Source organism: Aptenodytes patagonicus, chromosome 2 (genome assembly GCF_965638725.1).
Source record: "Aptenodytes patagonicus chromosome 2, bAptPat1.pri.cur, whole genome shotgun sequence".
Taxonomy (NCBI): Eukaryota; Metazoa; Chordata; class Aves; order Sphenisciformes; family Spheniscidae; genus Aptenodytes; species Aptenodytes patagonicus.
In genome coordinates, this window is record NC_134950.1 from 69,081,543 (window position 1) to 69,094,358 (window position 12,816).

A 12,816-nucleotide genomic window follows, 5' to 3' on the forward strand; every position below is an offset into this window, starting at 1 on the left:
ACAATAGGGAATTCATTTGAGGAATGGAGGGGATGAGTCTAGTATGTCTTGTGGCATAGTTACTCTTGGCTCAGCAGCTCTCATCCATTATTTACTTCTCACCCCGATAAGGATGCCAGAATGCCTCCTGTTGTCTTTTACAATGTGTGGCTTGTTACTTCTGGACTTCTTAGTAAGTGTTATGTATGCTTGCCACGATGCTGGCCAGGACAACTGTTTAGAAACGCACATCGCACATTTAGGACAAACTACAGAAAATAGTTTATCTGCCTGTTCTATTACTTTAGCTCAGGGTAATGATTTGTATTACTTTATAGGGGGTGTGCATGGATTTCATCTTCAAATTACTGCTTAAAAAATTTTATTTTCAGTCCTTTGGTGTGTGTAGCCAAGTGCATTTAGTACTGGAGCTGGTGAGTTTTCAGAACAATTTGCAAGGTTACTTTCAAATTGCCTTCTTACTGACTGAAGGAATTAGCTGTTGCAGAGAATCTAGGATTTGTGTGCTCTTCTGTGTGAAAAATCGCATGCTACTCAAGTTTCTCAGTTCCTTTCATCTCTCCTGACTTGAAGAATTAAATCAGAGGATTCTGCACCAGAAAAGGAAGGTGGGAAACAAACAGAAAACAGAACATGGGCAAAAGTTAGGTGCAGCTGGAGAGAATACCACAGTCTACAAGTAAAAAATGGAGTGTGTTGTGCATTGCAGGGCTCAGCTGCCTGATTTATTCTTCCTGTTCTGGAGACCAGGTGCAAAAGGAGGTGATAAATTGTTGCGGGCCTTGAGATTAAAACAGCATGGTGGAGTTAAATGAGCTCCTGAGAGCTTCCTGGGAATCATCTCCAAATGCTGAAGTGCCCAAGTGCTGCAAGTGAAGAAAGAGGGAAATACCCAAAGAACTGCCTGAAGCAAAGAAGTTGACTTCTTTCAGCACAGGAATGGTAGTCACTGAGCTAGTGGAAACATACTAAAGCTTGCAAAAAAAAGATTAAGTTTTAAGTATGGGGAAACATACATTAGCTTTTATTGTTTTTATCTAGTACTCTGTATACCTTGTACCTTTGGGTGGAAGAATAAATAATGCTTTCTTTAGGGAAAGCACAAGCAAGTTAGCTGTTGCCGTAAGGCAGAAAGGGAGGAAAGCTTATGAAGTTACAAGCAAGTTGGGATTTTCTCTTCAACACGTTCAACGAAGAAGAGGGAGTTGCAGCTTGGTGGTGGAGGCAAGGAGTGACTGGTCCAATAACAAACCTGGTTGCTTGGGAGGTAAACTTGATTGGGGATTAAAGGCTGAAAAGATCAACTTCTATAGTTGCAACTGTGACAGTCAAGAATGGATTGATGCTTTCACTGAGCTTTTTCCTCTGTGTACTGTTAAGGCTAGCTTAACAGACTCATTGTCTAGCAAGTATTGACCTTAACGGATGGTCTCCAGTGTTATTATAATGATGTCAGCTATTGATAAACTGTACTTGATGGAGAAACTAGCTTCTTCTCATCTCATTTATATCCTACATAATTATTCTGGTTGTTCTTGATTCTCATCTGTGCCTGTGGGAAGAGAATCAGCCACTGGATTGATGCTTTTTTTGGTTCACGCTGCAGTTTAAGGTCCTTCCTTTGTTCCTAACTTTATCCACTCATTTAAATGAAATACACACATTTTCTAGTCCAGATGCAGGCTTTCCTAAATGTGAAATTCAAGATGTAGATCCAAATTTTACAAATTCCACAGTTTTCAGGTTCAGCTTGTGGTAGGTATAGTAGTGAAAAGGGGCAACTCCATGAAATAATCCAAGGTCCTAATGTAGTCCATTCAAAGCATTATATCTATTGAATGAATCACCCTAAAACCAGATCAATTTAAAAGAACGGACTATTTACTTTAATTAACAATAAAAATCAGTTATCCTCAGAACTGAGTAGCTTTATTTGGCTTATTCACTAGACAGCAATTGGATAGATTTAGATGTGGTTTAGAAGTGAGACGTTATAAATTTAGGGCGATGAAAAAGGGGAATCCTAATTTCCAAACTGTGTATACTGTGCAAACAGTATGGTTGTAGTACATATTATTTTTGAAGCATGGAAATGCCCTAATGTCTTTAACTGACCTGACCTTTCATCAGTCATTTTCAAATGGGCTTTATTCCGTTCAAGAAAGGGAATATCACAAAGTAAACCCCAAAATAACCAAGTTATAAACAGCTGCCCTGTTTGATTCATAGAACATTCAAGCCTGTCATGTTAAGTTCATAGGACATTCAGTCTCTGTGTATGGTAACCAATGCTCTGAGCTTCTCAGAAGTTAAATGTGAGAAGCCTATGGTGTTGTGCTATTCATTCAATTTATCAAATACAGTTTTTCAAACACCTGTATCACCTTTCTCCAGAAAGATGCCATTATTTTTCTCATGTGTTATCAGTTTTATTTCTGACAATTATTTTATTTTTTAAATTATTTTTATCGGAGTATTTTAGCTGCAGGAATGCATCCCAACACCGACAGATGTCATTTAGTGCTGAAATTCGAGCACTGTATGCCTACTGCCAGAGATGACACCCACTCACTAGGAATATTTATGCAGCTATATGGGCAAGGCCAGAAGTGTGAACATACCTCATCCTCAAGAACACTGTGGCTTAGTGTTCTCAGCAGCTGCTCTGAGTCATAACGGGCAGACATCCTAAGAGATTTCACCATGCTTTGGGGCAGAGACTGGTTGTATCTCCCTATCTGAAAAGCTCCAGCCTGCCCACAAGAATAGAGAAGAAAATGTGGCTCTCTCACAACCTTTGTTGCAGGAGAAAGTTGACTGCATGAGCCTGAAAACAAGGAAGAACCAGAGATGAAAGAGTTCTTTCTTTCTTAGTTTGGATGGTAACGATCCCCAGGGCTCAAACAGGGTGCTCTTCACTTGTTTTCTGCCCTCACTACGGTTGCTCCGAAGTTGAAACCAACATGTGTTGCATGACTTTTCTTCACTTTTTCTGCCTCCAGAGAATAAAGTGTATGGTGTAATATTACATTTTTCTAGGCAAAGGGGAGATGACACAGAGTGGCTTCTTTCTTAACTTTTGGTGCTCTTGGTTGTTTGTTTGAGAAGATTTATACCCAAAGAGAACGTTTATTAATTGTGTTATAAAAGACTCTTAGCTATCCCAAACCATGATTCTGAACCTGACTACGAAGCCATTACAGAGAATATGGGATAGGCAGTATTTTTTAATATTTGCAGGTTTGTAAAAGTTGATGGTTTTCTCCTAGCATTTGTCGCACAAAAAGAGGTGCATCTAAATGAGAGCAGGTCATTATCTGCTAGAAGAAATTGAATCCTATTTGCCATTGCTATATAGTAGAAAGTACCAGATTTGCACACACTGTTACACAAGTGTTTAGGTTGGCCACTGTTTTATTCTAAATTAAAAGCTGGTGTTTGGTTTCTGGATATTCTTCTCCTTACCCTGAACTGACAACCTGCCAACCTCAATGGAAGGAAGGGATTTGAAATGCTTACTTATTACAGGCCACGTTTCCTTACAGGTATGTTTGGATGGGCCACTGCAGTTCTTGTTTGCAGTCACCCAGACCACTTCCCTTTCCTTTACATGTTCTGTGGTGGAAGCCACCTAATTCTGTTTGGTATCTCATGTAATCCTTGTGGCAATTACAGCAGTTGTATGTATGATGATACATTGAACATTGGTATTTCATGACCATTTAATTGGAATGGGGGCTACCAGACCAGTTTCTATAATTTAAAATATTTTAGCTGGAATAGAGAAGACATCCTGAGGCATGGCTATGTGCCAGCTCTCAGTACTATTGAGAGTACAAACTGATAAGAAGTAGGAACTTCGGGTACACGAAATGGTGAGTGTCACTGAAAAATCACTGTCTTAGTAAATGCCAATATTTTAATGGACACAACAGTACTATGCATGGAATATGTGAGTATGCACTGCGACTGCCAAAAAAATTATAAAATCTTTCCTCTAGCTTTATTCTACATACTGCTTTCCCATTGAGAATCTTGATAATGGAAATGTACAAAGTTATCATTAATAGCAGTGAATTTCATGAATATAATCACTGTCACTACATGCTTAGGATATAGATGAGTTACACAGTATATCTCTATCATTGATCATGTATGTAGGAACCATTAAAATATATTAAAAAGTTTTAAATGATAAATCACATTCCAAACACAGTGTGAATATAATGAATATAAATATTGTGTGTGAGGGAGAAAGAGCTGTTTAAAAAAAATCTTTATTTCTGATCAAAATAACAGAAGAAATATCATTTATCTTGTCACCTCTAGCTTTGAATCAAGTCTTACAAGTTTGAGCAAATTAACTGCAAACTGATAAGACTTTAGTGCAACACGTGTGCAATTAAGGCACAACAAAAGAGGGTTTATTAGACTCAGAATGTAATTTGGAAGTTTTAATTGCCTTTGCAAGCTAGGGGAAAGTTCATTCTGAATGTTTTACTTATCTTCCAGGAACCATAATTATGTCAGAAGAATTGCAAGATGCTTTAGATAATATGTATGATGCTAGAATTCCAAAACTATGGTTTAGGATTTCCTGGGAGTCGGCTACTTTAGGATTTTGGTTTACTGAGCTTCTTGAAAGAAACCAGCAGTTCAGCAGTTGGCTTCAGGATGGCCGACCAAACCAGTTCTGGATGACAGGATTCTTTAATCCACAGGTAAGATTGCCAGATTGGTCTTGCTAACTCCTATGTAACAGTTAAATTAGATCTTGAGAGAACTTCAAGCTGACTCAATCATGGCTATATGAAGTGTAATCTAAATTCAATTTTTAGCATAAATGTAGGATAAACTAACTTCAACATTTGTTGAAGAAATTTTTGCTAGACCAAAATAACGTTACTGAAATAATGGAATGCATCTTCTGGTTGCTTTAATTATAGTGTGGAAATTGGGTAAGTACATCTTTTCACATTTCAACATTATCCTCCTTTTTTCCCCTCCTCTGCTGCAGTAATCTGTTTTTCATTCATTGTATGAAAATCCCTTTGAGTACAAAACAAGGTAAGTTTCAAAACTTCGACACGGGAAGAAGAGATTTGGACTTGGCTCTCAATCCTTGCAAATCAGTTCCTTGAAGTGGAAGGTTTGTTATTTATACCACCCCAGAATTGTGCCAGACTTGGTCTGCAGAGACGTATAAAAAATACAGCCTCTCGCCTGCACCATCTAAAATAAAAACCTGGCACAAAATGAAACACAAAAAAGGGAACAGCTGAGAACAGAGTTAAAAGAAGTAAAGTATACATACCTAGATGATGTGTAGTTTCTTTGCACAGCTATCCACATTCATTAAAGCTTTTTATGATTCACAGATGTTTGTGGGAAGTGCGAGTTGTGGAAGTGAGTCATTGTGAGAGTATCCAGCCAACAGGTTTCTGTGAAGCCTTAGCAAAAAGCTATTTTAAAGATCTATTTTAATCTCAGTACTTGTTAGCAATGCAAAAGCTAGCTGAAACAGCTGCCTAGAATAGAGAAAGCAACAGTGGCAAGTATTCTCTAGGACTACTGCTGGGAAATATCCATCTATCATCTATCCTGTCTGTGTCAGCTGTCTGCCAATACCACTTTATAGCATGGAATTGTGCTCACAGAATCCCTGAGCAAAGGGTTCCCAAGCAAAAGTATGAGGGACAGGAGTAGGAGTTTTAATAAAATGATTATGCTTCCGTACTTGGTTTGTTTGCAACACATTGATAGTGGCACTCTAAAATACTCCTGAGTAACTTCTGCAATGGTCAGGCTGGATTCAACCCTAATAGGCTTTTGGTTTTGTTGGTGTTTGCTTTTGCACTACAGATGAGCAAGAGCTGATACAGATTTTGTACTGGCCATTTTAGCTGGCTTTTTTGTGCTTTGGGGTTGTGTCAGTTCTGAAACTTTGCCATCCCAAATTGGGCATCCTACATTTTTTTGGATCTATACACCTGGATTTCTCAAAAAACCTGCCAAATAATCAGAGCAAAATATGCCTAAACAAGTTGTGATTTAATACACCATACTAAGTGAGAAAGCCTTTAGAAATACAAAAATTAAACACTTCATAACACGTAGTTCTAAAAGTCCCTAAATACATAGTGTGCAGAGAAAAAAAATCTCAGAATGAGATGTGCTTACCTGATTTAAAAATTTGTTTGTGCTGACAATCACAAGCTTAAGAATCAGATAGTTATTGTTACAGTCTCTATTTTCTGTAACCCAGGCTGTGGGCATGGCTCATTCTACAAGAAATTCACCTGAGCAAAGACTCCTTTTCTATTAAATGAACTACTATTTTGTTAGTAGTCATATTGCTGTGTTTAAAATCAGTATTTCATATGTTAAGAAAATTGATTTTCATCTTCTCAGGCAAGTTGAGGTGATGAAGTATTAGTGCTGCAGTTCTAATGGCTTGTTTGTAATACCTGAGAAATTGTCAGAAAAATCCTTTCATTTGAGAGATGAAATGGAGCTCCGAAGTAATTTGTAATTTGCCAACTTGTACAGATCTCACTGTTTGCTTTATAGGCAACGGATAAATGCCATGGATAACACAAGACAATAAAGTAGATTTATAGCACTGGGAGAATGAGGCATTCTGGCAATAAAAAATAATATAGGACCTGACTCTGCCTTCTCTTGGACTGTTTATACACTAGGATAAATTCAGTAATTTCACGGAAGTTAATCTTTATTTATAGTGATACAAAGGAGAGCAGGCTCAGGCTTCTATGTAAAAGAAACCTGATTCTCTCTGTGTATCTGCATTGGGCCAAGATCACTGGGGTGAACAAAACGAGAAGTGCCATGAATTTTCTTCCCTCCTGCAAATTAATCTGATGTTACTGGATTTTTTCCTCAAAAAACTTGACACATAGTCAAGTTTTGCATATCTCATTTCTACCTCCCAATTTCCGTATTGTGGCTGATACTGTTTTATCGTTTACTTGTTTGCATCTCTGTATCCAGTTGCTGCCACTTGTCCTATATATGGATTTTAAGCCCTGTGAGGCAGAACTGTCTTTCTGGTTGTATAGTACTTAGCATAATGAACCCTCAGCCTATTTCTAAGACCCTTAGATGCCAAAGCAATATGAATACTAATAAGAATATGAAGTACAATGCCTCCATTCCTCAGTGCCCACTTAATTCTAGTAAACCTGCCATAATTTTCTTGCTGTAGAAATTGCAAAATAAGTGACAAACAAGGAACCTCCTAAGCAAGGTCAAGGAGAGAATATGATTGTGAAAGCAATAGACTTAACTGATTTCAGTATTTCTTGTCATAGCTTCCATGGATGCCTGCTTCTCCCTCACTAGCAGGTTCAGACTTAGTTTGCATGGGTTGTTAGAAGGCAAAGGGACAAAGCTTTAGCAGCCTTCAGTGAGCAGGCCAGGGAGAAATTCAGGAAAAGGCAGGTAAAGAAAGAAGAAGAAATTTTCCCTGTTTCTGAAATCTCAACATGCCCCCCCCCCCCCAAAAAAAAAAAACCAACCAAAAACAAACCACACAAACAAACAAACCCCAGGGCAAAGATGACCAGAAATCAAAACAAATGTCATGGCAAGTGGTCCATTATGTCCCTGACAGAGGGTTTTGGGGGCAGCCAAGCCCTCAGCCGTACTGTGGCACCTCAAGCCGCTTGATTCTTTCTTGTTGTTTATTGTGCCGTTCACCTGCTCTGGGATACCCAGCTGGGCCTCCAGCTCACAGCTGTAGTCTTTAAACACTGTCTAGGATTCATTCAAATGAGCAGATAAGTGTTAGAAGTCCTGCTGCAGACAGCATATAGGTCCTACCATCTCTGTAAGAATAGTCTGCAATCTAAATCTTATCCCTGAAGACAACTCACAGCTCTGAGCTTACTTTTATTCCAGTGTTTCCACAGTGCCTTTGAACTGATTCCCTTAATACAGTCATTGCTCTGTCCTGTCCTCTTCAGGCTCTCCTTTCTTTAATATTTCAGTTTATCTGGGATCCAGTAGCCCTCTGGGGCCTTCTGGCAGTGAATGCTTCGTGTTATTTTAAACTATTGGTTCTAGCATGTTTCTACAAATTAAAATTCTACAAATTAACTACAAGGATTCTGCTTTCATTTAATGGCATTTCTGATAGAAGAACTCGGCCTTTAATCCTGTCTCCCTTAGCTATATGCTAGAGTTCTCAACTACTTCAAATGCAATTACAATTATCTGTGCTATCACAAAACCTCTTTAAAACACTTGTCCTGGGGTCTGTGGAATGATATTAATGAGAAGCAACCAATGTCAGTTAACTGAAACATCTGAGTTCATGAATGTCATCTCATGTTCTCATAACTTAAAGGGTATTGCGTAGCTACAAAGTGCTTAGCATGTGCAACAAGCACTCCAGTCCCAGTAGCCAGAGATTGGCCCCTGCATTCAGTAGACCAATGTGCTAATGTTTCCACATCTGACTTCTTTCCATTCATTTGGCCCTAACAGTAGGTCAACAGAGAGCATCCTGCGCTGTCCATATTGAAGAAAAATAAAAAGCTTGTTCAATTCCCTCATTGCTCCTGATTTCTTCCTAGCTGTGCTGTTGGCTCTCTAATACCCACCTTTGTGTTTTCCCCATGTGGCTCTGTATTCCCCTATCTCTGTCTCCAGATACCTTCTTTCTCTGCTCTGAAATCTGTCCTGAAACTTCTTCCTTCCTAGTTGTCCTTCCCAGTAAGTCCCTCTTGCTCTTGCATCTTCATTTTTTGTGTTTTATTCGTTCATCTCCCGGCTATGCAAATCGGCTTCCATAAAGTAAAATAAGGTTGTACATCTACAGCATGTCCACTGGAAGTGCAAAGCGGTCTACCCTCCTGTCTCTTAGGACTGAGGTACTTCCCATGTACTGCAGTGTGCGTGCACATGGACAGTTATATGAGAGAAGCTAACCAGCATCTTCAGCCTGGCTTGCCTTGTGATAGCTTGTAACCGCATTATGAGATTGTAGCTCTTTAGGGCAGAGAGTTAGTTTCATTCTGTGCTGCTGAAGTGCTGTGAGTTTATCTTGCTGGTGTCTACCATAGTATGTTGTTATAATATAGTAAGGCTTTGCACTGAGCAAAGTGGCAGAGGCATTTCACTGTTTAATTGCATGATTCCAGTTCATACTTCCTTTGTGTTCTGTAAAATGCTTCATGACTTGTTGACTGAAAAGCGTTTTTACAATGTTGGTATAAGAAAAGGTGAGTAATATAGCACACAAAATACCGGTGTTATTTGTAGCAATTACCTGTATTTGGAACCTCACAAAACACATTAATCTGGCAGCCTTGTAAACCTCTCTCCATCTGGCTGGTTGTAAAGTAGGCATGTGAGGTGAGGTGAGTTATACGTGCAGCTTCCGATATGTTAAATAAGCTAACTTGGTGGCTTCTTAGCACCAACACATGCACACCAAGTATATAAGAATGCATGGTACTGGGAAAGCGTAGGAAAGCATTGGATCTACACTACTGAATTTAGTTTTATATTACATGAGATTCTGTGGGATAAGGTTTTATACTGCTGATGTCATTTATATAGGAAAAAAAGTTGGAAATGGGTAAATTCAAGGTTTTTTTAAAACCCTCTATGTCATATTCAATCTCCTTAGGGATTCCTAACTGCTATGAGGCAAGAGACAACTCGCATGAATTTAGCAAAAGGGTGGGCACTCGACAGTGTTGTTTTACACAATGAAGTGACCAAGATGATGAAAGAAGACGTTGTTGGCCCTCCTCCTGCTGACATTGGTGGGGTTTACATACATGGCCTTTTCCTTGAAGGGGCAGGTTGGGACCGCAGAAACAGTAAGCTGGTCGAGTCAGCACCAAAGGTAAGGATCAAGTGAGCATGACTGTCTGTGGCATAATACAGTGTGCTCAGAGAACACCAGGAAGTATTTTGAGTGCCTGCAGCAGTGGTTTCACAACAGGTTTTAAGAGGGTAAAACACTAGCAGGGCTGGGAAGAGGACAGAGTGTTTACCCACCAGAACCGAACAGAGAGACTTCTGTCAGAAAATGAATTTAGGATGCGCTGCACTAGAGCAGACCAGATGCTGGGCTTCTTGGCTTCAGGGGCCTAGAAGCACAGCTATGTTTGAATAACATAGTGCAACCCATAGCCGGCCTTCTTTTGACTGACCGAGTGGGACCCTATCACAACTTCCAAAGCCCAGGACTCGGTTTGATGACAGCTGCTGTGGAGGCCGATGTTTGGATGACTAGAAATCCCTGGCATTTGTTTTTGAGTAGGAGGAAGGGTATTAGTTCTGGGCTTATGCTCAGTTATCCATGCATGGAGTTACATTTTGCTGATGTGACCAAGCAGATTTAATATTCAGCTATGGAGTAGTGATTAGATGCTGTGGTCACTGCCCAGGGAAAGCTGCCATTGTCTGCACTGGTAAACTTTTTCCAAACCAGTGATAACTGTCCTGGAATTGGAGTTGAGGTAATTCCTCTCTGTAGGTAAAACACTTCTGTGTCTGGCTGAGAGCAAACTTTTCCAAACCAAACCTTGCCAGCGGTAGCTTCTGTTGCCTGGTTTGTCAAAAGACACCTTCAAACATGGTGTGCTCTGGAGTGTTCAGCAAGCCTCCATGTTGCTCTTGGGTTTGGGTCTTTTTTCCCCCCGCCAATGAATATCTTATATTGCTGGAAGACCTGAGGGGATCTAGTCTGGATAAACACCCAAGAGGCACCTTGGATCTTTGAAGCTCCACTGCCAGCAGTGCAGAGGTAACAAGGAGGCTTGCTAAATGCAGCTTGGCCTTTGTAGCTCCAGTCCTGCCATTCAGGGAACAGGAGGTGGGGAAAGAATGGGGAACACTAGCCAAAGGGGCAAAGGACGGGAAAAAAGACAATGGTCTCTCTCCCTCCTAGAACCACCCTGTCATTTTTCCATCTGCTTCCATGGCGTGCAGTTTTCCAGGCTTCTGCTGCTTTCTTTTCCTTCCAGGCTTCCTGACATCTGTTGTCCCTGAGCTGCCGCTGGCTTAAAGTTAGGGTCAATACAGTAGTGAGCACAGGACTTGTGTTCTCGCGTGTACCTCTGCTGAGGTGCTGGTGCTTTTGCTGAAGGCCATCACTGAATCTAGTTCTAGCGTTTGGAGTTCAGACACCCTATCCTGCTTCTCTAATGCTGAGCCCCGTGTCTTTTTTAACATTCTCAGGTGCTGTTCACAAGTCTTCCTGTAGTCCATGTGTATGCTGTTAGCACGACAGCACTACATGACCCAAAGAAGCAACAAGGAAGTGTGTACTCCTGCCCCGTCTACAAAAAGCCCCGGAGAACAGATCTGACATACATTTTCTCTTTGTATCTGAAAACAGTGCAGAATCCTGATCATTGGACTTTACGGGGAGTTGCACTGCTCTGCAGTTCAAAATAAGGACAGATAGCTATTAAAAAAGAACCACCTAGGAAGATTTATCTGCAGCCAGTAGGACTTTCATTGTTATTGTCAAAGTGATGGCTACCTTCTCACAGGGGTATGGGAATCAGCAAGTGACATATAGAGATTGCGTTAATTGCACATACATCAGTTTTCTCTGTTCACAGCAAAAATACTAAATGTATTTATCCTGGGAATATCAGAGAGAAAACAGTTGCAGGTGTAAAATTTGGCAACTGTTATAAAACAAGTGAGAATATAATCAACTAGCTTGCTTATAATGGAATCACTAGGACAAAAGTGCTTATGATAGTGACAACTGCTCTAACATTTATGGTGGTTCTTTTGTAGATGTTATCTTTTCTTCTTAATACAAGACTTCTTCATAATATAATATAATATAATATAATTCTTTTAAAATTCAACTTTGTAGTTAAAAACTTGTCATCCATAGCATTATTAAAACTGTAATGACAAGGGTATTAAATGTATGGTAAAACTTTATGTTTATCTGCATATATTCCAATGCGCAGTTCCTTTGATTTTGCATTTGTAAACTTACTGGGTGGTTTTACAAATGGATGCTGCCATTTCCTTGAATAGTCACTTGTTTATGCAAACAATCATAGAAGTGGTACAAACACGTGAGTTTATCTTTGCACAAGTAGTGGCCTTTGCACATATTAACTCTTTTCTAAATCTATATCCCATTATAAGGAAGATGTGCACACCCCCCATTATTAGCGAGAAAAAAGTTTTGAAACTCTTCTCAGAGTAAACACATCTGAACACCAGTCTGGCTCTATTAGCATTCGTTCCATTGGCGTTATTGCCTGAATCCTGCAAACTCAAACCTCTTAACTGCTTTTTATTCTGCATTTTACATCAGTTTAGGTAAAAAAAAAAGTAGAAGACACACAGGCCATTTCTGGGAGTAGATTCACCTGAAATGGTTGAAGTAATTTTTGTGTGTTACCACCATTGCTGTCTACCCTGTAATTGAAGGGTGATTGCTGCTGCTCTTTTAATAGACAGACAGTTATTGGCAGAAAACGTGTTTGGCTTTTTTCACTAGCACAAATTCAAAGCAAAAGAAATTGCTGTTGGATGTTATGAAAGAAGGACTTGCAGTGAGTGCTTTACTAATCACTATTTTTCTCCTTGTAAACACTTTCAATTTTTGTATAAACAATTTCTTTCAGCTGGTGTCTAAGAAAGTAGTTCATCCTTTCCCATAACCAGTTTTACTCTGCAGTTAGGAGCTGCGGGGCTCTTTCCGTGAGGAAGTTTGATACTCACACTCCCACCCACAACTAAGCAGAAAGTCCCAGATTCTTCTTGGAAAACAGAGCAAACAGGGACAGGGTCTCTTTCTCC

The 12,816-nt window shown here is 39.7% G+C and overlaps 1 protein-coding gene across 1 annotated transcript in view; it reads left to right on the plus strand.

The window, feature by feature from the left end:
• The window catches only part of LOC143156531 (dynein axonemal heavy chain 5-like), a 175,048-nt gene extending 163,218 nt beyond the window's left edge, over positions 1–11,830 (plus strand). The window contains exons 74-76 of the mRNA XM_076330176.1: positions 4,513–4,721; positions 9,656–9,877; positions 11,218–11,830. Coding sequence (XP_076186291.1) covers positions 4,513–4,721; positions 9,656–9,877; positions 11,218–11,436 — 650 coding nt within the window. The 3' untranslated portion in view covers positions 11,437–11,830. The remainder of the gene's footprint in view (positions 1–4,512; positions 4,722–9,655; positions 9,878–11,217) is intronic.
• Positions 11,831–12,816: the final 986 nt, after the last annotated feature.